The following is a 26,101-nucleotide window of genomic DNA, read 5'->3' on the forward strand; positions in this document are numbered from 1 at the left end:
CTGCCTGATATTTTTTTATCTTATGTTGTGCTACACATAGTTGTTATCTGTAATACTGCTATACTGTGTATGGTTAATACTAGGGGCGTAAATAGAAATCACCGGGCCCCATAGCAAAATTTTGTATAGGGCCCTGTGATTTCTAGTTACGCCCACCTGATAACCCAAACAGCCCACCCTCTTACCTGTCAGTCCCAATCATCTATCCAACTCCTTCTCCTTCATGGCCGCTGGTGGCCCCGCCTCCTCTGTCACTGGCCCCACCTCCATCGCTGGGCCCCACCTCCTCCATCACCGCCGACGATGGGCCCAGCCACCTCCTCCGAAGCTACTGGTTGTCACCAACTCAGGTTGTCAGTGATGTGAATAGCGGCACATTCCTCCTCACAGCCGCCAGTGATAGCAAGCAGCCTGAGCTGCCATAGCGACCCAGGCGGCCCGCATGGCTTCAGGCGGATGTCCTGGCTGGGCCCCCCTGTGCCCCGTTCCCCATAGCGGCCGTCTGGGTCACTATGGCGATTGTTCCGCCACTGGTTAATACAATGCTGGTTGTACAGTGGCAAATTGTAGCTATTGTAGCATTTTTCAAATAAGTTGAATCCTGTTTCCTTCTTTTTATAATACTACATTTTGTGACCTATATATAAATACTGTATTGTGGTTCAGCTATATTGTATATCTGATAATCGCTGAGATTTTTCATATATTCTACACATATTAAATTCATGTGAAGATATTATGGTGTGAGATTACTTTCTCTATAAAAAGTGTTTGGAGAACATGCCATGGCATGTGTGAGTAGAAAGAACATATTATTATGAAAGTGAATCTTAGTTTTCAGTTGGTAAGATCTCATTATGTACAATATGCCAGAGAATTTTGACTTGGATGCCTAGAGATCAATGTCAGGAATAGCAATAAAATGTGTGCAGCTTCAAGCAAAAACTGCTGAGATCCCAGGACCTACATAAAGCTGTAAAACATGTCTTCTAATACAAACTAGTCATATACAGTACAAAAATATACCAAAACATAGAACGTTTTTTAAATTATTATTTTAAAGAAATTCATGTCCTCCTAAATGGGGAGATAAAAAGGCTATGCAGTGCCACGACCTGGAACAGGCACAAGGGTTAACTTAAACATGGCAAGCACTACTACTTATGGCAATGAAATCATCTATGATCCAGTTGGACAGATAAGGAACTGTTATTAGAATATGCAACATTCTATCTTTATACAGGAAGAAACTCTGCTCCAGGCCAGCTGCGTTTGAACTACCAGGGTTAGTGCCACACTAAGATGGATTTGCTAAGGGTTCAATTGTAAAATATAGAGGAGAAGGACAGGTCTGTACCATGCAATGGCCTAATCAGAAGAAAGGAGAGATATTCTAATGCACTGTATTGTAACGTTTGCTTGAAAATTATGATAACATAACTGGATCAGCAGGATGAGGATGTTTGGGATACCAACTTTTTTAAGAACCCTCCACAGATACATTCACTCCAAATCTTTTTGTTCAAAATTTAGTAACAAATGTGCCACAGGGACCCTGGAGTTAGCATTATCAGAAAGAGTCTGTATATTGATAAATATTCTTCTATTTATTTAAACCAAGCATCTACCAAGTTTCAATCTGAGTTTTTTTTAGAGTAAAGTTAAACTTATTTAGCCAAACTTCTAAAAAAAAACTTGCCTCAATCTTGGTAATATTTAAATGCATCTACATACAGCAGTTGTTAAGATCATTTTCTGCCTTCTGAAGGATAACCTGGTCGCAATAATCGGGTGAGGATTAGGCTTTGTAAGTATTTTCTTGGGAGTGATAAAACTTCTAACCACGAGAAAAACACTTATAATCACATACAACTTTACATACAAGTGGGGGCAACACTTTCTTTTTCTGTGTAGAAAAGGTAATTAAGTACTCACCACATTTAACCATTGGCTTAAAGGGAGAGAAACTTGGGAAGGTCTGGGTGATGTCCAAGGCCAGTTTTAATAGCGTATTATGGAATCAAAGTGAGTGTTATAAAACTTTTCAGGGTGGAATTATTCCAGTCATTTACTTTTCTATAGCCATAGTATATACTGGGAGATAACATACTAACAAAGTAAGCATCAGATGGAAAATAATTGGTGGAGTGTGAGGTGGCCAAGGAATGTGGCAAGCAAAATATATACAAGATCTAAACAGACTAAACACTGCTTATCTAGCTCAACTGCAGTTTTAGTTTTCCTATATTCAGCACAGTATTGCATTGAGCTGTTGACATTATGGAGTATGGTAAAGCAGGTTCCACTGATGGTGGAAGATATTTATCAACCTCTATAATATAGTATGATACATACCCCTCTATTTAATTTTCCATCATGAAAATAAAAAAATATAAAATATGTGGTTCACAACTATGAATAATAAGTGAATATTGCAGTCAGTCCATCCATAATCTCATAGTTACGAATATTTTACTGCTAGATCATTATAGACTTTAGGGTTATAACTGCTGATCTTACTGCTCAATATCTAGATTGTGTTATGTATTTAGATCCGGTTATATTTGTCCTGGGTAAAGCAGATAACGGCCCAGACAAATAATCAAATTCATTTCTTGGGGCCTACTTTGTTCTGCTAGATGTGGAATTGCTATCAAGCAGAGGCTTCTTATTACTTATAAAATATTTGAAGGGATCAAATTAATTCACAATGTGCTACTAGTTCATGAACATTTCCTGCATATTGTTGGATATTGTTTGTTGGAAAGCAAAGACCTGGTCACTTTACTGATCAAACCTATATGTCTGCACTTTGCTGCCCTTGGACTGTATTGCTTCTGTTTTAGAGTTTAATCTGTCAAGTAGCAAACATCTGTATTTATAAACTGAAGAGGGGTTTATGGGTGGAACCACAGGCTTTACATGTTTAAGGGGTTTTATTTTAGTATTACCTACCAAAATTGTTTAATGCTACAGTCGCATTCATGAGAAATTCCAACAAGTGAATCCAATATGCGAACTACTAATTCTGTCCAGCAACTCACTTGGTCACTGGGAGTTTACATATCATGTTCTATCTCTCTGCTTTAGGGCTACAACTAATCTTTATGTTCATAATCGATTAGTTGGACGATGATTTTTTCGAATAATCCGATAAAAAAAACACATCTTTTATTAAAAATAAAATACACAAATGGAGTGTTATAACAAAGTTTACTTCAGAATAAAACTGCATGCACAATTTTTTGCAATCGCACCACACTGGAACGTACGGCATTGCTGTACCGCGCGTTGCAGTGTGGGTGATCACACTGCTGGCTGGAGGTGCGTTAGACATTTTAATTCGTTTCAAGGATTTAAAAGAGTCTGAATTAAAAAAAAACTCCAGCCAATATAGTAAAAAATCAAACCTTTATTAAAAAAATATATAATATACTGTATATATATGTTTGGTCCACAACGAGCTAAATGTATAAAACCATAATAATGGATAATAATTTGTATTTCATTATGGGGGTTTTTCTGGTTGGGGTTCATCAAATGAATCCCTTCTCTTTGCTGTACTCTGTAGTAACAATCAGTCTATCTTTCGCCATTTATCTCTTTTGTCTTTTACCTCCCATCAGTGTTTTCTTTGTTGTCCTGTCATTGTTTAGAATTCCTCAGGTTGCAAAAACTGCATTTTATGGCATTTTATAGTTGTCTGTCCTCACAGAGACCATAGAGGTAGTTTGCATTTAAAGGTCTAATAAACAGGGACTCTGCTGAGCATCATTCACATCTAAACTGGTCACATAACACAACCCCAGTGTGACTGCAAGTGAACCTGTCACTTTGTTTATTAAGGAGACCATGTCACTGCTCTCACAAATTGGAGCTGAAAATATTTTTACGTTTAGCCAAAAATACTTTTTCTCACAGACTTGTATCGGTTTCAAATAAAATGTATGTAAGGGCTCATTCACACCAAAATCGGAAGGAAATTGCAAGTCAACGGAGGGTCCGTTTACTTGCAATTGTACCTTCCGATTTCCTTCGGATCCATTGTGTTGCGATCCGTTTTTCAATGGAAGGACACCGAAAATGAATGGGTGTGAATGGGACTAGTTCACACTGGATCTGTTGCACTATGTTGCGCTGAAAAAAAGTAATGCATGTTCTATTTTTTTTCAGCGCAATGTAACGTAACGGATCAGTGTGAACTAGCCCCAGTCGCACCCATTCATTTTTTGGTGCCCTTGTGTTATTATCCGTTGAAAAACTTATTGCAACGGATCGCAACATAACTGATCCAGTGTGACTGGGCCCTAAAAGTGCTAGAGATTTCGTCAGTTCCGATTCCCTAACCTTCCTTTACATGGCCACATCTCCCCCTCCCTCCTATGACATCACCACAGCTACCTTCTCCCTCAGACAGTATGTGGGAAAAAAAAAATATATATATATATATATATATTGGCCCGAGAATTCTCACTCTGGTGCACGTGGCAATACCTGACATGTGTAGCGCAATCATTTTTTCTTATGTAGGTGCACCCGACTTGTGTTTCCATTATTAGTATACAAGGTGCGGGGGACTTTACATTTGCTTCTGGTGTTTTTAATTTAATTTGTTTTACTTAACTTCATTGCTCACAAGCAAACAGTTCGTTGTTGCAGCTCTACTCTACTGCTTCTCTGATTTTTTTTCCATGTTTTCAACTTTTCTTGTTTGCTTGAATATAACTATTTCATTGGTAAAGCCACACAGGGATCTGTAATTTACAGTATAGAACAAACAGTACTTTTGGATGGCTGATTCACAGTTTAGGAGCTTTAAGCGCTAAGAACAAATGTGAATTTCACTATAAGCATCTACAGTCCCCCCAACTATCCCTTAAGACATTACCTGTCCATCTCCATTACCTCAAAACTTAACCTACTTTTTAAAACCTAACCTCCCCAACACTAGAAATAAGCCATGAACATAGACTATCTGTAAAAAATTAATCAAGGCAACTGTATTTTTTGGGCCAATCTTTCTGAATTGAAAAAAGCTAGTCTGATGACCAGCGAAATGTTGTTTTTTTTTTAAATACAGCAAGTCCAGTTGCCTTGACTTAATATTTACAGATATACCCTGACCTGGATGAATGAGAACCTTCACAGACCTGAACATAGAACACAAACCCAAAAACTTGTCCCATCTAACCTAACACTTAAAACTAGGGATGCACTGATAAGTACCGTACTCAGTACAAGTACAAGTACAGATACTTTTCCAGCTCCAGGACTAGACTAGATAAAAATTCAAAAGTTGGGAGGCAGCTGTCATATGTAAGGAGCACACAGAGCTCCTGGGATTTGTACATCCCTCTATTAATGTATGATTTTGTTTTTATAAACATATATAAGGGATGCACCGATACCATTTTTGCAAGTACAATTACTAATACTTGCCCAAGTACTGACAGATACAAGTACTGATACATTTTTGTTTATTGTCATGTGATAGTTTTTCTAAAACAATATCGACTAATGATTTCAGGACAGTGGTGGAGCGCCAGGTCCCAGCTGCAACCACTGGTATCTGAAAAGTATCGGTGCATCCCTACTTAAAACTAATAAATCACTTATTCTAATTGTAACACTTAACCCAATCCCAATTCCTAAACTAAACCCATGACCCAAGTTAAAATAACTCTGTCACCAGCCCTGTAAAAGAAGCCAATTTATACTTTCCTGTCCAGCAGCCCTGTTTTGAAAAGCTATCCCTTCACTGCCCAATGGCCTTTTCAGGAATTCGACACTTCCAGGTGTGTGAATACCTGCTTCTCCCAGCACACACCTGCTTCCTCCTGCTGACTGGTACGTCACTACAAGAAAAATGTGTGGGCGGGAGGAACCACCGCACATAGCGGGGAAACAAGGATTCATCCCACCCGGAAGGATTAAATATCCGCAGCCGACAAGGAGCAGTGAAAAGGTAAGTATAGATGGGATTGTTTTTCAGGGCTGCAGTTTTTTATAAGTGACCATGTGGTGGCAGGTTAACTGAACACCCTTACACCTAAGCCTGATTCCAATTTAACCCCCAAAAATAAACCATCTCCTCAATCACTACCAATTTGTACTAATGTTAAAATTGTGGTGCTTATTTCTCCATATCTCATAAAGCAGTTGCACTATTATGCACTCCATAGTAGCATTATCAAATAGCACAACCACTACTTAGCTTCTATGCTCCATTCACACCTATGCGATGCTGATCCCACATCCCATGTTGCAATGTGAGGTGTGATATGGTGCCATTATTTCTTAATGGCACCCCAATGCACCTAGCAATCACATCTGCGTTCATACCACATCGCATGGTTACCTACTACCATACGACACGATTTAGAAAAAAGGTGCTTGCACTTCTTTCAGTGCAATTTAACAGTGGTCGGCAGGCCATATATGAATGGGCTATCTATTGCATTGCACCACAAACACACCCTGTCAAAGAAAGGCTTAGTGTAAAAGATGACAAACACTTTTACAAACACGGGCTAAGTGTTGAGAGTTAATGGTAACTCTCAAGCAACCAGAAACTACACTTATCTGGCATCTACCAATCCGCATGGGTACCGGATAACTGGGAGCTTACTGTATTGTCAAAACAGGCGCTGTCAATCACTTAGCACTTGCTATTCAGCAGAACACCTAATAAATAACAATTTACAAGAGTGAAAAAAAACAGTAGAAAGATCTTAACTTTAATATATCAAAAGAAATAATACCAGTTAGGCAACTGCTGTCACAAACCCGAAGAGTGCTGGGACATGCAGCAATTCACTAATTAGACTAAATAACATGTTTCCACTAAGTCTGTCAGTGTTCATCTTACAATGGAATACTAAATTCACTCTGGGTTGCAACCAAGTTATTTATTTATTGCCAAGTTATTTATTGCTTAACAGAGCATGTGAGTAAATTCCCATCAGTGTACCATGTAGAATATGTATCTGCAGTGCCAGGTGCAAAGCAGAGGTTAGATGTTCAACTCCAAGTAGCTTTATGACTTATAAAAAGACACACAAAGCGCAAATTGCTCAGTACTGGCAGCATGAGTTTTATAAAGCCCTCGTGATGGCTGCATTGACCCTACAGCACTGTGAACTTACTAATGACAGGTCCTCCTTAAGGCAGATGGCAAATGCATTTGCCAAGTATTGTTCAGAACTTCAGGCAGCCAAGCAATGAGCAACCTATGAGCTGCTGGGAGCCATGTCTAAAGTAGCTGAAGGCTCATTCATACTTCCTGCAGTAAAATTCATATGTTTTTACTCCATAACAAAGACTAGAGGACACCACCTAAAACTGGTAGAAAAAAAATTCAAACACAAGGGGCGAAGGGGATTCTTCTCAGTTCGCGCGGTTAGGGTCTGGAACTCACTGCCGCAAGCAGTGATTTCAGCTAATAGTCTGGAATCATTCAAGAGGCTTTTGGACGATTTCCTGAGAAACGGTAATATACCGGGGTACAAGTACTCCTAAAAACGAGATGACTCGAGGATCTTTACACCCACACACACACACAATAGGTTGGACTTGATGGACATATGTCTTTATTCAACCTCAAATACTATGCAACTATGTAACTATGTAAAATGCATTTTAACCACTTGCTGACCAGGTGTTTACACCCCCTTTCTGGCCAGGCTATTTTTCCGTATTCAGCGCTGCGGTACTTTGACTGACGTTTATTCCGTCATGCAATGCTGTACTGAAATTAATTTTATACCGTTTTTTGGTGACAGATAGAGCTTTATTTTGGTGGTATTTAATCACCACTGGGGGTTTTATTTTTTTACTATATTAAGGGAAAACTACTGAACATTTTGGGGAAAAAAAGGTTTTGTTTTTTTTACATTATGTTATAATACAATTATTATTACCCATATAAATACAAAAGACGGGGTCACATCAGGTAAATAGACACCAAACATGTCAAGCTTTAAAATTGCGCGCACCCACGAAATTGCAAACAACTACCATACCCAAAATTGACCATAGGTGATGCTTTAACCCCTTTATGACTGAGGCCCTTTTTTCAATTTTTGCACCCATGTTATATTCCACATTTTAGGCCTGAAAATGACGTAAAACCCCCCAACATTATATATTTTCTGAATGCCAAGACCCTATAGAATAAAATGGTGGTAGTTGAAAATTTTTATGTTGCGCAATATTAGCGCAACTCCTTATTAAACCCCCAAATTTAGTGACAAATTTAATTAAATGCCCCAAAACACAACAAATTTCCCATTTTGTAAATGAAATATAAAAGATGAGGTTACAACGAGTAAAACGATACCCAACATGCCCAGTTTACAGATTGCGTGCGACCGTGAAACGGCGAAAAACTGCAGTACCCCAAAAAGTCAATAAAAGACACTTTAAAAGCCCCCACAGGTCATCAATTTAGAGATACCCCAAAATACTGGCCCTAGAATTATTGCTCTCACTCCGGCGTGCGCGGCGAGACCCAACATTTGGAGCGCGTTCGTCGTTTTCATGCGTAGGCGCACCCGACGCGTGTTTACGTGGCGACGCGCGTGCTCGCGGGGGCGGGGTACTTTTTAAATTTTTTTTATTATTATTAGATTTATTTTATTTAAATTTAATTTTAAAAACTGTTTTTTGTTTTTTTTTTACTTTACTTTGACTGCTATCACATGGGGGGGCTTGCAAGCCCCCCCATGTAATAGCAGATGGTGGTGACAGGTCCTCTTTAAGGTGATGCTGGGGGTCCAAAAGACCCTCAGTGTCACCTTTACACTAGAAATGAGCTATTGAAGTGCAGATCGCACTTCAATAGCTTATAGCTGGGCTGCAGGAGCCCAGAACTGACAGCCCAGGGACCGGAAGTGATGCAATCTGCATCGCTCCCGGTCCCATAGAACGGGGAGGGGATCGATGAACGGAAGTTCGTCGACCTCCTCCCCAGCTCCCCGCGGACACAAAGATCGCCGGTCCCGGGCCCGTAGGAGGGGCAACGGAGCCCGGGAAGCACGGCGGGGGTGTCCGGCGGGGGGGCGGCCCCTTCTTCGGGACGCAGAAGCGATCTGGCGACAGGTAAGTCGCCAGGATCGCTTCTGTTGTAAAGCCGACAGTCGGCTCTACAAGTTTAAACAGAGTCCCGGCGGCAAAAGTCGCCGGGAGTCTGTTTAAACAGCCCCGATGCTGGCGACGTACACTGTACGTCGTCAGTCACGAAGGGGTTAAAAGCTTTTACCGCTCATCAGTTCAGTGTTATCAGTGACAGATGGGCCTAGAATTATTGCTCTCACTGCGATGTTCGTGGCGATATGTAACATGTGCAGCGTAATGGGCGCAATCGTCGTTTTTGTACGTATGCGCACCTGACGCATGTTTGCATGCATGTATGTATGGGTGGGGACTTTCAAAAAAATTGTGTTTTTTTTATTCTTTTTCATGTGTAACTTTCATTTTTTATGGCAACTTTCATTTAATTGTTTTCCTATTTTTTTTTCCACTTACCTTTATTGTCATCACTTAGAGGGCTAAGAAACCCCCCTATGTGATAGCAAAGAGGATGTGAAAGGTCCTCTTTATGGAGACATCGGTGGTCTCCAAGACCCCTAATGTCACCTAGGGAACCCCAAAGAAGCTGATGAAGCAGAGATCTGCTTCATCAGCTTCTGAAGCTGGAGAGTGACACAAGAATGCGGAAGTGATGTAATATACATCACTTCCGCATTCTGACACCGGAGAGGGGACCGTAGGGAGATCGTGTACCGATCTCCCTCTGATCCCTGTCACAGAGCCACCATGCTGGTCCCGGGCTCGGACCGGGCACAGCAGAGCCCGGGACCAGCGGGAGGGGGGGCACACATACCGGCACCTCATACAAGCGATCTGCCGCCTCTATAGCTGGCGGAATGCTTGTATGTAAACAGCCATCGCTGCCTGTTTTTAAATTTTGGCACTTTCCTGCACGTGAGTGGGAGTGGCTGAGTGGAAGTTTAAAAGTGCCTGCTCAGATCCAGAGAGCTCCCGGCTGTCAGGGTTGTGGCAGAAGAGGCTCTTGTCCTCATCGGCACGCGGACAAGGTGCTTTTCCAGGGGGTGTCACTGGAAAAGCACCCAATGCCGAGGGCACGTGGCCTGGTATGGCGCAGGAAGGGGGGGGGCTTGCTCGTCCCCCCCCCTTTCATGCCCTGCCAGGCCAGTGCTCGGATTAAGGGCCTAGTTGGGAATTTTGGGGGGACCCCACAGTTTGTTTTTTTTTGTCTTTTGGGGGTGGGGTTCCCCCTTAAAATTCCTATCAGGCCTAAAGGGCCTGGTATGACTTTTGGGGGAACCCCACATGCTTTTTTTTTGCTTTTTAATTTGGGGTCCCTCCTAACTTTCCTACCAGACCTAAAGGGTGTGGTATGGATTGGGAGAGGGACCACACGCAGTTTCTTTTTACCTGTATTTTATGATGCTGCACAGCTTCATGTGTTTCTGTGGAGTCACCATGTAAGCACATGGCACTGATCTAGGTAGGGCAGCATCCAGGACAGCCACAGTATTCAGAGGGCGAAAGGAACTTTATCTGGACTGCCTCTGCTGTGGTGAGCATAAGGTAGGATTCTAATGAAGGAGAAACTGAGGATGTGAAAGGGGGGGAAGTTGAGGATATGTGAAAAGGGGCTCCGGTTGTGAAAAAGGACTCACAATATGAAGCTGAGACTGTAATGTGATGCGGGACCTTTAATATAAAATGGGGGCAATGGGACACTCTGATGTGAAGGGGGAGTCTGATTTGAAGGGAGGCTCCTGATTTAAAGGGAGTCTAAGGTATGATGGGGGGACTGCTGATGTGAAGAGGAGCTTTTGATGTAAAGGGGGGGACTCTGATCTAAAGGCGGAAACTCCCCCTGCAGCGTCAAGGAGAGGGTAACATCATCATCCAGTGCAGATGTTAATGGCGTGCCATCATTCACCCCTCCCACTGCTCTAGGCCTTTTTCACCCCCTTACTCCATCCTCTGTCTCTTATTTTTGCCAGAAGGCAGCAACTCTATTTTTTAAATATACCTGTACCATGGAAAATTCTTATTCCGACTGCTTCTACCTCACATAATATAATGCACAAACCAAAAGAAAATGTAAATTTAAAATACATAAAAAGTCAAAGCAAAATAAAAAGGAGGTGTGGCCATTACCAATCTATGAGATTATGGCTATCATTCTTCTAGTCCAACCACCATGGGGGAGGTTTCCATTACCAATCCTTGTGACAATGTTGTCACTACGGTAGAATGCGAGGAAAAATTTTAATGTAGACAGAGGCACCCATAAAAGCTAACGTAGGTTCAGCACTATCTACCCATAAATAACAGCTTTATTGCCACAGTGTCCTTTGTTACAGAGATTATAGCTCACTTCCTGTCCTGGTGACAATGTTGTCATGAGGAGAGGTAGTGAGGGGAAAAATCCAAAAGGGGAAACGAAGAAGGAACAGGGGTTTCAGCTGTTCCCTACTCTAGCGAATATTAATTTTTGTCAAACCCAAACAAAAATGTAATACTGCAGCTTACCAGTGCTTAGATTTGATGGATGCAATAGTATTCTTTTTTTTTTTCTTTCAGGCTTTGTATCCTTTATTTGCATCTGATGATCCTGCTATTAACACACTTCCTTTGCTAGGGTGACAACGCTCCCTTACCCTACTGTTTATATGGAGGAGCAGCATTGCCACTATAGGACTACAAAACACATGACCCTCTCCTCAGAGGCAGAGGGTGATGTGTAGAGAACACAAAAGGTTTCCAGCTCACAGGGATTCTTGCAGGATCAACAGGTATTTTTCAATGGTATACTTAACAGACCAAAATGGAATACATAGGAAAGGTTCATTGTTAGGGTTTACATGCATGTATCTAAACCCAAAACTTATATGTGGTGGCTGCATTCATTTTCATTTTTAGGCTGGCTCCATTCTATAGAGGAGCAACAGAGCCACCCTTAGACAGCATCATTGTCACCCTGTGTAGAGTGTAGTGTTAGATGGACTAGAAGATTTAGATAGACTTGACCAACAAATTAAATCGAAACTGCAGCTCACACTTTTTAAGCAGTTACAGCAAAAAAATGTGTTTCCTTTTTGGATAAACATTTTTACATAAATGAATAAAACAGACCATTGTAAGCACCCCTCTCAGTGTTAAATGTTAAAAGTATCCCAACCATCTATCTGTTACTTTTGCTGGACAGCTTGGTCTGTTAAAGCAGCGGTCGCCAACCTTTCGGATCTCATAGACCACTAAATTCATAATTTCAAATCCCGCGGACCACTAATATGATTTAAAAAAAAAAATATATCATTATTATTATTATTATACAGGATTTATATAACGCCAACAGTTTGCGCAGCGCTTTACAATATAAGGAAGACATTACAATCACAATACAAATCAAGACAAGATGGTAAGGAGGGCCCTGCCCCTGAGGGCTTACAATCTAAAAGATACACACACATATGAGAATATATTTATATATGAGGAAACAAAAAATATGAGAATATATCTATATATACATACAGTGTATATATACACATACATAGTGTGCCTGCAGGAGTGGCAGTGCTGGAGGAGGGAGGGACTGGTGCCGCCCGTTCTGGCCCAGTAATAATATTAATTGTTTCCCCCCTATCGAATCTGCCACTGGCCCTGCCGGCGGCGCCTGGGGCACATGTCCCCCCCTATCTTCAGCACTGCCCCCAACCACCCCCGTGCCTCCCCTTCCCCCACACTGAGCCACTATTACCTGGCTTCTCCCCACTTTTTCTATGTCCCGCAGCCTGCTCAGTCCGGGTACTGACGAAATGCCCCGCCTACTGCAGAGCCCGCACTATACAGAGAGCCGCGCATTCCTTGTGACAGCCGCTGCTTGAGTCAGTGAGAGGCAGCCCCAGAGCCTCCATGCCGCTTCAATGACGGCCCAGTCTGCACGGCATCAGAGGGGCCCGGGGACCACCAAAATATTCCACGGACCACCAGTGGTCCACGGTTCACTGGTTGGCGACCGCTGTGTTAAAGGAAGTTAAAAAATAACGACTTACTGGCTGTATCACCAGGTCAAAATTGGGGGGTAAAAAGAAAACAAATGCAGACACCACATTTAAGGCTTGAAAAACTGCAACATAATACATTTTTGTTTTTGAGCTTAGATACGCTTAAAGTTTTGGTTACAGTACAATGCAAAAGTGGTGAATGATTTAATACAACAAACTCAAAAGCTGAAACTAGTTTTAAAAATACACTGTGAGAAGATTACATTTCAGAAAGGGTGGCGAAATAGCACCATATGACCTCTATGACCCATTATAAATATTCACCTTTGTTTGTAGCTGTAACTGTTTTAGATTACCTTTTCAAACAGTAATCACCAATATGTGTGGTGGAAGAAAAACTAATTTCAGTAGTGTAAGTACAAACCAAATGTAGAACATTGCAGAAAATGCTGACTGCATACACGTTAATTATATAATGTATAGACTGTGACTCACACACACATTACCTGGACATTTTTCCACTCCCAGCCATCCTCTACACTTTGGGAATGTTTCACAAATTCTAAACAGAAGTATCGGAATTTCTCTTCTCCCAGGACAATGTTGTCTTTGTTTTCAAGATCCATCCTCGGACAACCTGTAAGGTTGGAAAATGGATGAGGGTGAATACAATATTATATGTGTAATTTGGACATCCCAGTTCGGAAATATTATCCAGTTTTCTCTTTTTTTCATAGTTTCCTACAACTCAAGCAGAAAGGCTGTGTAATATGGAACTTGTTATGGCAATCACTTTAACTGATAACATGTGGCCGTCTGTTTTTAGAGGAAAAAATAATGTTCCTCTTTTCCTTCCACTATTTCCATTATTGCAAAATTAAATTCATGCATCTCAAGTCAAGAATGATCTATAAAATATTTCTATGTGAAAAATACCTAACAAGTCTGACACCATAAACTGTAAAGAAGAACTCCAACCAAGTCTAGGTTTTGGGTTAGGGAAAAGTTTATGAAGCTATGGAGTCCCACATTAAACTGATGCTAAACTCAGGAGTTACATTTGACTCAAAGTCAGGAGGCTGCAGGTAATATTCCTGGGAACAGGTCTTATCTTCACTAAAGGTGACCCATCGTATCGGCATTTTGTGGCCACAAATGTACATTTTTTTTAAAGGTAGTTACACTTTGAAGGAGAATTATGGGGAGAGTGAAATACACTCATCCCCATGCTTAGAGCAAAGATGTGACACTGAAGCTGTCACACGTCAGCTCCATTGATCGAGAACTGAGTGATCACAATCTGCTGATCACTCAGTTCATGATCTTCTCCCTGCAGAGGGTGGTGACTGTCAGTCACCACTCCCCACAGGGATTCCCCCCGCCCATTCCGTGTTCCCCCAGTGCTGACTGGAGGGACAGACAGACAGGGGGGCAGGCACAGCCGGCTCTGCTTTGAGAGAAGCAGAGCCAGCTGTCAATCAGGCAGCGGGGTGTATCCTGACAATATTGTCGGGATGTGTCCCGGGTGCAGCGTGGCTGTGCGCTGTCAGCATACAGCAGGCAGTAGCCCAATATATACTGAGTTTTGGTCACAGGAGGACAATAGTAAATGAAAGAGAACCTAGGCCGAAAAAAAGTTTGGCCAAAGGTCTAGTTCACATTAGCCATTGTGAAAATCCTATACTAAACAATGGGAAACTGCTTCCGACACAATGAGGGGGCCCAACAGACTGCTATCTGAGCTTCTAGTAGGGTTTAACTGGGTTTTTTTTTCGGCAATGAGATAAGATGGTGCACCATTTTAAAGTTTGCTGCAAGCTTGTAGCTTTTAATTATGCCTCTTTGGAAGTTCCAAAGCAGAACTTTGGAAGTAGGGAGGGGAAAATATCTGCTGGGAAGCTTCTTGATGCTAGACGAAAACTATAAGGGCTTTGAAATTTTGTCAGGTTTTTCTTTTTGCTGTGTCCCGATGGGGAGATTTTACTTCCCCTTCCCCTTCCCCATCAGTTGACCCTCGAACAGGTGTCCCAATTGGAAGATTTCCCCTCACAATGACAACGATCCACAGCACAAGCAACTCTATTTGTATTATACATGCAGAAAAGCATAGGTATTGGAGGAGTATTGTTAAATAAGGATTCTTTGCCTTGAGTTTTGCAGGAAGGCTCAGCCTCTATTTACCCATGCACCGTTAAGCTATGCCCAATAATCAGTGCACTGTAGGCACACCTATGTTTCATCTGCAGCTCACTGCATGCTTTGCATGCCATCCCTGCACTGAGATGTCCGTCTTTCTCAATGTTAGGAGGTATGCACCTACAATAATGCATGCCCTTAAACAATTTCAGGAATAATATAACACATTTGTGATGCACTGATAAGTGTTCACAGTACCTTTGTGATGTGTTTGATTTGTAAGCCTTTTTATTAGCATTTGTTACTAAATAAAATTTGTTTTAAAGAGGGCCATTATGTTAGATATACCTTACACATATTTGTGCATATAATACATATTTATTGCATCCCTTGCACCCAGTATATTGTCGCAAAGCACCATTCAGTCACACATTGTCACTGATTTGCCATTTTAGTGTTAAGTCCTTGAAGGAATCAGTCACAGAAAAAAAACCTCTCACAATAGTGCAACAAATAAAGTGAATTGTTGCACATATTAAAGCTGCTTTTGCAACAATTCAGACTGTGCTGTTTTGTGTTCAGGAAAGGAAGAGGAGGTTCCAGGAGAGCAGCGGCTTAAATGGGAGGAGGACATGATTAGAAGAGGAGCAGCATGATAGGAGATGAGTGGCTGGGAGCAGAGCAGCTTGATGGAGCAGAGGTGGAGACGAGAGGAGCAGCTTGATAGATGAGTGGACTGGAACAGAGAGGCATGACGATGGAAAGGTGGACAATAGAGGAGCGACTTAATAGGAGATGGGTAGCCTGGAATTTAGATGCCTGAGGTGAGAGAGGTGATTGAGAGAGGAGAGGCTTAATAGGAGATGGGTAACCTGAAACTCAGATGCCTGATGGGAGAGAGGTGGATGAGAGAGGGGCGGCATAATAGGAGAGGGGTAGCCTGGAACTCAGATGGCTGATGGCAGAGAGATGGATGAGAGAGGTGTGGCTTAATGGGAGATGGGTGGCAGGGAGGCTTGATGGGGGAGAGGTGGACGAAAGAGGAGTGGTTTAATACGGTGGAGAAGATGACAGGGAGAGGAGCATTCAGATTGGCGGCTTTCAAGCTGGTGGCTTTATTTTCACATATACAGACACGCTGACAGTGGCTTCTATTTAAGCACAGCGGAACGCACACTACTTGAGAACGTTGCAAAATAAACATTTCCTGAGGGCTTGTTCACACCAAATCCGTACCAGATCTGGATGAATTTCTTCATATGCAGTGCAGTGTGTTTTGGTGCGTTTTTGACACGTTTCTAAAACGTACCAGGCCATTTTTTTGCTGAAAACTGGCTTTTAGGTGTAGTGCAGTGCGTTCCAGAGTGTTTGGATGCATTTTTTATGCATCTGCATGTGTTTTGGTGTGTTCCAGAGCAGACAAAATAGGGCATCCTGCAGTTTTCCCACATGCACTGGAACTGAACGCTATGGCGTAAACTAGAGCCCAAAATACCATTGGAATACATTGGATGCATTTTCATGCGTTCTGTAACTGCTCCGCACTTGGTGTAAACAAGGTCTTAAACATACATACTGTATATTTGCACCACATTTAAAATGAGCTGTAGCACTGTTTGGCAGTTTGACTGTTCTTGTGACACTTATGTCACAGCATAAGTGTTGCTTGCAATTGCATGCAACTTCATGCAATTTAGCTACATTTGGACGATAAAATGATCTTTTGCAGTGATCATAAAAAAAAGTAAAGGGGGGTTTATTTAACATCAATTTTAACAATGCAACAGGTAAAAAAAAGTCACATCAGCTTTCATAAATGTCCCCCATAATGTCAATGTATGCTCTGGGCTTGCCATGTATTTGCAGTGGGGTCCAATTGACTGCAGAACAAGATGAAATACAACTGAACAGCAGAGGCTGTGTCCAGGGAAACATAATTCAGTGACATGCAAAGCAAATCCTTGTGAAAATACCAATCTACACTACATTGTAAGTATCTGTTTTAAATTTCAACCACTGTACTCAAGACCCTTTCGAAAACACTTTATGAATGCATGTGAAATGGAGTTCTTAAATACCCAAATATACCAGTCCATAAGTAACAGACCTATCCAATAAAAAAAGCTAAAAGTACTAAAAAATAAATGTGTAAAGTTCAGTAGTAGTAATTAGGGTTGCACAGATACCAAGTACAGTACTCGGTACAAGTACTTGTACATGTACCGATACTTTTGAGCTCCAAGACTAGACTAGAGAAAAATTCAAAAGTTAGGAGGCCACTGTCATGTGTAAGGAGCACACGGAGCTCCCGGGATTTGTACATCTCTGTTATAAGTTATGCTTTTGTTTTTATAAATATAAATAAAGGGATGCACAGATACCAGTTTTGCGAGTACGAGTACTGATACTTGCCGAGTACTTACAGATACAAGTACTGATACATTTGTGTTTAGTGTCATGTGACAGTTTTTCTAAAACAATACAGACTAATGTTTCCAGGACAGTGGTGGAGCGCCAGAGCCCGGTCCCAGCTGCAACCGCTGCAACCCCGGTAGTTCTCATGAAAATGCCAAGTATCGGCACCGGTACTCGAAAAGTATCTGTGCATCCCTAGTAGTAATCCATAATCTTCATCTCTGAACTGATCTGATTGGAGTAATTTGAGATGTGATATGTATGATGTATGATATGATCTGTTGCCTTGTGCATTATCTTAAATTAGCTCACGTGGGGTGGACATTTATGCCAAATCCAGCCCTTTGGTACTGTATCCTACAAAACTGCCAATCCTTGTCCCCTACATCCAAGCTTAGGATTGCCCTCTCAGATTGCTAGAGGCTGGGACAATCTAACAAAGTACAGGATACCTATGTTCTTAAATCAAGTGCAACTGAAGCCAAAACCTTTTTCTAGTTTTGGATATTGAATGGAGAGGGATTAGAACACAGGTCAGGTGTATTTCTGTTTGTGTCCCCGTTAAGGAGATTCACCTACTCTATTTATCCTGGTGACCACTATCACTGAAAGGGAAAGACAATCCCTAATTTTTGGCAATTGAAGCCAAAATCTTTTTTTAGTTTTGGATATGGAGTGGAAAGGGATTAGAACACAGGTCAAGTTTATTGCTGTCTGTGTCCCCGTTACAGAGATTCACCTACTCTATTTACCTTGGTGACTGCTATCAATTTTTGGTAGTTATCAAAACAGGAATAGAAGGGAAATCTTCCAATGGGACACTAGTTCTTAGGAGCCTTCTGATCACCAGGGATTTCCCTCACTACCACTACAGCCCTATCTTTGGATTGTATGAGCAATAATGCATAGGAATCCCTCTTTTCCAGTTTTAAAGGATTGTATTAATTATAGTTAAGTGCCACCAATGCTTAATTGTAGGCACCTACAGGTGCTTGCATGTAGCTTGAGCTTTTGGGAGAGGGGGAGAAAGGGACCAAGAGCTTGTACATTATTCAGCAAAGGAGAATGACAACCAGCAATCATGGATTGCTGAGATTTGTAGTCCTTTACAGCCGGTTGCCATTCTATTTTGGCTATATAATCATTGATCCTGCTTGATGTGACAACTAATGTCACTACACCTTTTTATCAGAAGTAGGAGAAGCCCTGGCTCATTCTCCATTCATGGAGTAATTGTTAGTATTTCTCTTTGTTATAGCAGCATAGTGGTTAGGGAAGTATGCCCCCTATTTATAGTAACTCACACAATGCGGCGTAGGCAGAATAGGTTATAGCGATTTAGCATTCCTAACTAGTATTTCTTCTTGTAGGTTCCTTGTTACAGTTGGTTCAGTGTATCTATATTGAGGAGTGAGGTTGTAGACAGCTTGCTGAGTGGCACCATTAAAGTAAACTTTTTTGGGGGTCAACACAATTTACTCTTTTACTCTCACGGAGATGGAGAAAATGTGATGGATAGGGATGTCAACTGAACTACTTCTGTTTGTATTCTTAAGTGAATTTTAATGTTCACAGAGGGTTGTAGGTCCATGTAGGCTACTGAGCCATCCTTGAGGTCAGAGACTGAATTGATTTCATATAAAAGTAAAGGTTCCACTCAGGTTAAGAAGATATTTACTCTGGTGTTCTGCTTTAAGCAGGCTCTATAGTATACTATATGTAGTGTAAGAAAGCTTGGACCGATGTTAAGTGTATGTGGAAGAATAAACTTGGGTGTCTTGTTCTTCATTTGAAGAGTTAATAGGGAGGGATTCATTAATTATATGAGAGGTGAGAGCTACATCAGTTAAGCAACTATAATGCTTTAAAATGTGAAACGGCGTCTTTTTTTCCTCATTTTAACAGTCTAACACAGACCATAAAAGAGAACCTCTGACTGGTTGCTATGGTTACTGCACAAGTGAATGTGACATTCTTTCCAACACTATCTATATTTCCATTGCATATCTTAATTTATTTCAGTGGTTATAGAAAAGAATTCGCTGGCAATACATAAACGAAAGTAGACACATTTGGATTTTTAGACTAACCCTCAATGTGTGGTTCATTTAAAACAACCAAAATAATGATGACGTAAATAAGAACCATGTATTGGGGTGTTCTAGAAAATTGCAATGTATAGGTAATGCCATTAGATTTCCTACAACAGGACATTAAATAGAACCAATCACAACTGGGCTTATGCAAGATTCTGAAAGAGGACCACTCCAAGACTTGGCAAAGGGATGGGTCATTTTATTGTAGGGTGCATAACGTACAAGTACTTACACTGCTTCGATGCAGCACCAGGTAAACCCAAAGATCCCATTGGAAGCACGCGCCCCCTGTTCCCACATGGCAGCTGTTGCATTCTAGGGTGGTAGGGGTATTGTTGTTTACCCTATACCCGGAAGTACTAGGTATTTTCTGGACAAGCCAGTGGTAGAGCAATGAAGGGACAAGCTCAGGTACATGTGCCTTATGCTCCACAAAGTAAAGTCTTGCTCGGTTGAGTACTGAAACAACAACTAATCAACAGCTGCTAATGCTATTCAGAAAACACTGAGGCTGTGCTAAAATCATGAGTTCTACTAAATGCATTGTAGCCACAATCCAGACAGCACCTTGCAGGGTCAAAGGACTGAACGGAAACCTTAGCTGTGTAACTTTCTATCTATGAATCCTGCACCACCAGTCACTTTGAAAGTTTCAAAGCAGGTTTAAATCTCATTGGTGGCTGTGAGAGACATTCTAGATCAATGTATCTGTATGTGAAAGACAATAAGGAGACTATGGTGGGTATGTTTGGGAATTACTTTCCTGTATCCCAACCAGATGTTCTCAGATGACCTGTTTTTTTTTTTAAATCAAAAATAGTTTTTTTTTTTTATCCTGGAATAACAATTGAAGATGCAAAGGACAAATATGAAAACATTCCAACTGGGTAATAACTGTAGTCAAATAATGGTCCCAGATACTGCTCTCTGGTCCAATGTAAGCGCATCTGAGATCAGAGAAGGGCAGAAAAGAGAATAATAATGGAGAAAAAGAAATATAGGACAGGTTGGTGTGGTGGAGTCAGGTGGACTTCTTGAGTCAACGCCATTATACAGGAGAGAATATTGGATGACTTTTCTGTGGGGGCGTGCAGATAACCCAAACTTCGTTATAAGTAGTCTGTAGCATTCGTTCTCAACTGGTGGGTCGTGACCCAAAAGTGGGTTGCAATCCTGTGTTCAGTGGGCCACCGCATGCCTTCCCCTTTTCTAGGTGAGAGGCTCCTCAGCCTCCCCCTAGCACAGCACTGTCAGTTCTCACACCAAGCAGCCATTGAAAATATGCTGCCCGAACCCGAGTGTCAGCCTGGAGTGGAGTGGGATGGGGCTATGGCCGCAAGGGAGCTCCATCTGTACATTCATTGCTTACAGCTCCCTCACGTGTCCTGTAGAGGTGCCTGGACCGGAGGTACGTCAAATTCTGGCTCTCTTCACCTCTACAGGGCACACAAGGGAGCTGTACCAGCAATACACATATGGATGGAGCTCCATCACAGCACAGGAGCCCACACTGGACCACCACAGGCTGAGGATCCACTCCAGTTCTTGTAACATAGGGAGACTGGGGGATCTTACAAAAAAGAGCTAATTTACACTAGTGCAATGCGTTAAGCCCACAGTCCCGTCCGATTAACACACTGTACCATGCAATTGCACCTATCGTGCATTCTAGTGCAGGAGGTGTGTTGCATTGCCATTCATTTGAATGGCACCCCAAATGCACCTCCCACCCACAGTTTATTTGCCTGCACTGGTACCGCAATGCCATGCTTTCCAGTGCGGTGCGACTTGGGTCACGACTTAATGACCAAGGACAAATGTGGGTCCTGAGGTTACACAGGTTGAGAACCACTGGTCTATAGTATATGTTGGCTGCCATCTATTCCAAAGTGTAGACAAAAGTACATTTTTAAAAGCAGATTTTTGTAGGCTTAGTTGGTGCGTTTTATCCTTCCAAAGACTGTCAAGAAGACATCTGGCTGAACTCAGCAGTAAAAAGGCTTTGGTGCTTGGGAGTCCTTTATCATCAACTGAGTTGTAATTAATAATTTTAAAAAAACGCAGGGTCATTGTTCAAAATGATCTGACCAGATTTTGATCTGACCTCATAATATCAAATATTCAGGAAGTTGGCCTCTTATTTATTAGGGCGGGCTAAATTAGAAGATAGTCTATTCCAGAAGTAGGCAACCTTTGGCACTCCAGTTGTGCTGAAACTACAAATCCCATTATGCATCCTCCTCTGGGAGTCATGACCATGGCTGTCAGAGTCCTGCAATGCCTCATGGAACTTGTAGTTCCACAACAGCTGGATTGCTGAGGTTGCCTACCTGCATTTAGGCTTACCTACCTGCCATATCAAAATCGGCCCCAATATGGAGCTGAAGAGCGACATCTCTATTTACAGTAGCCTAAACTGTTTTGCTTTGGTAAAACTGCCAGCACCCTTCTGCTCAAAGAGAAGGAAGAAAGAGCATTCTGGGAATTCAGCCTCCATTTTAGAACAGAGGAAAAGAGAATCCACTGCCATCCTAAGCACATGTCTGGAGGAAAGCACCCAGATTCCCTTTAGGCAGCATCGCTGGTAAAGATAGACTTGTTTTGCTTTGTATTTGTAAGCTGACATTATATTTACCGGTTTCATATATTGATGGTATATTTCCATGTTCTTTTTTCACCAGTTTCACCCCACCCTGTTTTGTTAATAAAGTCTCAAGATTTCACCCAGTCTGGCTTATTGCAGAATAGGAGGATTTATGCATGTTGAGCTATACCTGGGTACATAGCAATGTGTAGTTGGGACAGGACACTACCTATGGTCTATTCTGCTACAGGTGTTCAAGGAATTAGAAAAGGCAAGGTCCTGATCCAAGGGATGCAACATATATAATTAAATCTCTGCAGTAGGACCACAAACACATGAAACCTTTTCTATAGTTTCAAAGAAACGTTGACTTTCAATCAAAGGTCGGAAAAAAGATTAAATTAAAATTGTATATGACAATGATATCAATGTGGTGTACGGAGTCTTGTTTCTCAAAATGTTTTAAGAAGTTAATCTGCTTTTCATTGAAAGCAAAGAGCCAAATGGAAGTTAACAGAGATCTCATAAGGAAGAATTGTACTGTAGAATGATGGACCTTCCTTCTGTGCTCGTAAATTTATATGGAGAATTTAATGAGGTGGAATCCCTACATCTGCTTTTTTTTGTTTCTTTAAAGTGACACTAAACTTAGGAGTTAAATCTTAAAAATACATTCAAGGACCATAACTATTAACAATACTGGACCTTATTTGTATATCACTCGGCTGTAGATCCTCAAATCATCTCTGAATTCATGCTGACACTGTCCTTCCTTCTGGAGGGTGGCTACTCTTGTTCCCCATGGTCCCTGTGTGTGTTGTAATCAATTCAAGCTCGCTACTTTGATGGACTACAATCTCACATTTAGGCCTCATTCACACGGGAAAAGGCCGGCACGTACAGCTCCGTGCTGCGTGCACGGCCGTATCGGGCAGCTCCCGGGAAGGGCAAGTGCTGTGTGTGATTAGTACGCAGCCCCTGTCTTTCTGTATGGGACTACGCGGTCATACGCCGCCTTACGCTGACCCCAAGTGCAGGTCCGTACGGGTGCGGGTGCTCCGGCTCGGACGCATGCAGGGTCCATCCTGTCAGCGTACGAGTACAGACACCCGCACGGATGTGCAGGGCGGGTGAGCGTAGGGCGGCGTACGGCTGCATACTAATCACCGGGAGCTGCCCGATACGGCCGTGCACGCAGCACGGAGCTGTGCATGCCGGCCGTTTCTCGTGTGAATGAGGCCTTCGTTTACTAATTTGTATTGAGATTATAGTCCAACGCAAGAGTGATGGAGCTGTGGCTACTTTACAACACACAGGGACCATGGGGAGCAAAAGTAGCCACCCTCCTGAAGTAAGGAGAGTGTCAGCACCAATTCAGAGATGATTTGGGGATCTACAGCCGAGCGATACACAAATAAGATACATTTTTATAAATGGTTAACGTACTATAATGCATTTTTAAGATATAACGCCTGAGTTTAATGTCACTTTAAGCCTAAGTACGAGATGTACTGTATATGCACTGGGCCTGTGTAGGTCTGTATGTAGGCTGGGTTTTTAAGGACATACAAGCTTACAATGTACGGACAATGCAGAAGAAAGCTTTTCAATACAAACGCCATAAATGGGTAATGTTCTGTGCTGCATTCGCAATGCTGTACGTGACAGACTTTGTTAATTTAGCAGAAACAAATCCCTGTAGAATGCTTTCCACCATAGCTTGCACTAAACGTGCGGGATCTGTGCGTTTAGGGCACAATGGGGGGAATTCATAAAAACTGGAGCAGACAGAATTTGGAGCAGTTGCCCATAGAAACCAATTAGCACCTCCGAGAAACGGCCGGCCCGTATCGGGCAGCTCCGGTGATTAGTACGCAGCCCCTCTCTTTCTCTTTTTAGTTTGTTCAGTTAAGCTTTCATTGGTTGCCATGGGCAACTGCTCCAGATTCTGTCTGCTCCAGTTTTTATGACTTTCCCCTTGTATCACACAGCGCTGCATGCTAGGTGTGTTGTTTTTCCCATCATCCTGAATAACATGCATTGAGGTTACAATAAAATAGTACAGACATTACTTTTATTTTTACAGCACGTACGTTATTGTGCTTCCGTGCATTGCGTGATGCTGCAATGCACTCCTGCCAGGAGGTGCTCTGGGCTGCCATTTAGAATGGTGCAGTGTTCCAACACAACTAGCATGCAGTACTGTGCTCTGTGTAATTGCGTACGCTATACTCATGAATTCCACATGTTTAATACAACACTATGGTGTGAATGGGCCTGAAACTGGACCTTAACTTAGTGAAGATATGAAATGTTATAGGGAACATCTAGAAATGTTAATTTCACCTAAACAATACGCTGATGTACCTTGTGCCTGGAATGTCTCCTGAGAAATAGCAGTGTGCTTCCTAGTATATGACTATCCTGTCTGCAGTGTGAAACCTCAGCCATTGCTGCCTCTGACGGCTAGTCTCATGACTGCTCTGCCTGCTGTTCTCCTTGCTGGAGAGGAAGCTGTACTGCTAGTTCTAGTAACCTGTCTGTCACGCTAATCCAGGGGCTGGAACCAGTATGCAGATCAGGAGTTCTCATGTCACTTTGACTTTTTTGCTGCATGCCTCTGGGTCAGTAACTCAGTACAGGTACCCTTTAAAGATCAATTCCAGCCAAAACTGTGTGTATTCGTTTTGGACAAAGTCATAACAAGTTGACATATTTTTATTTGGGCCTGTTTCACCACTGGGAGATGTCCCTTCACATCGGGACAGGAAGCAATGAGAAACCTGTCTAGTGGGGACACACTGCAAGAAAACTTTTTTTTTAATGAGGAAAGATAAGAACCTCTGTCCTGTCAGATCTGTAATGTGTTAATGTAACTTCCTGTACCAGTGACAACAGCCCCTTACTTCTAGTCCTGCTATTACATGGACAGGTGAGATGAGTTATGGGGTCATGAAGAACAAAAACAGGTTTTCACTCATCTCGAGTCTATACATAACACACAGGAGTTTTAGCTGGTGTTGGGCTTTGTGTACTGTTGTATGCAGGCAACAGGTTAACACTGTAAAGATGAACTCCAGGGCTCAGCACTGCAAAAGCTAAATGCTTATTTATGCCTAGGGTACCAGAAAAAAAAAAAACGTACCTTATCCCTCATTCTCCCAGCAACTGGCGCTCTCCTCTACTCCCTGACACTCCAGGAGGTCCCTTGGTATCCTCATGTGCAATGCAGAGCTATTGGTCCTGTGTTGTACTTGATGAAGTCAGAGTGCCTGTGATCGCTGGAGTGCCTTAGAGAAGAGGCTTTGGGGGCTGGTCAGATACTGCGGCATGGGCGAGGGGGTTAGTAAAATTCCTTCTTGCTTGTACCCTTGACATAAATAAGCATTTGAAGAACTCCAGGCATAATTATTCTTAAATCTCAAGACAATAAAATCACTGCGCTAAAAAACCTACAACTTATACATAATAATACTTATTCCTAACCCTTGCAGTAGAGCTAACCCCGCACTGCAAGGGTTAAGTGCTCCTTTTTGTCTAGGGATTAAATAAAAAAAGTTATACACACCTGGTCCTTGGAGCCAGCTTGCTGTCAGACCGGTCCCTGGAGCCTCTCAACCCCTTCGCTGTAGCAGTCTCTGAGTCAACATTATTTACAATGGGAAAATGTATCAAAACTTGAGCAGACAAAACATTGAGCAGCTGTGCATAGCAACCAATCAGCCTCTCTCTTCGGTTTGTTAAGTTAAGATTTGAAAATGAAAGATAGAGGCTGATTGGTTGCCATGCACAACTGCTCCAGATTTTGTCAGCTCCAGTTTTGA

At 42.0% G+C, this 26,101-nt stretch overlaps 1 protein-coding gene across 2 annotated transcripts in view; it reads right to left on the minus strand.

Annotated features, from left to right (window-relative positions):
- ATG10 (autophagy related 10) overlaps positions 1 to 26,101 on the minus strand; it is a 130,584-nt gene that overhangs the window by 102,813 nt on the left and 1,670 nt on the right. For both annotated transcript variants that reach the window (XM_018557210.1, XM_018557209.1), the window contains exon 2: positions 13,553 to 13,683. In XM_018557210.1, the coding sequence (XP_018412712.1) occupies positions 13,553 to 13,672 (120 nt within the window). In that variant the 5' untranslated portion in view covers positions 13,673 to 13,683. The remainder of the gene's footprint in view (positions 1 to 13,552; positions 13,684 to 26,101) is intronic.

The sequence above is a fragment of the Nanorana parkeri genome, unplaced genomic scaffold (assembly GCF_000935625.1).
Source record: "Nanorana parkeri isolate BGI_ZX_2015 unplaced genomic scaffold, ASM93562v1 scaffold272, whole genome shotgun sequence".
NCBI classification, from domain to species: domain Eukaryota; kingdom Metazoa; phylum Chordata; class Amphibia; order Anura; family Dicroglossidae; genus Nanorana; species Nanorana parkeri.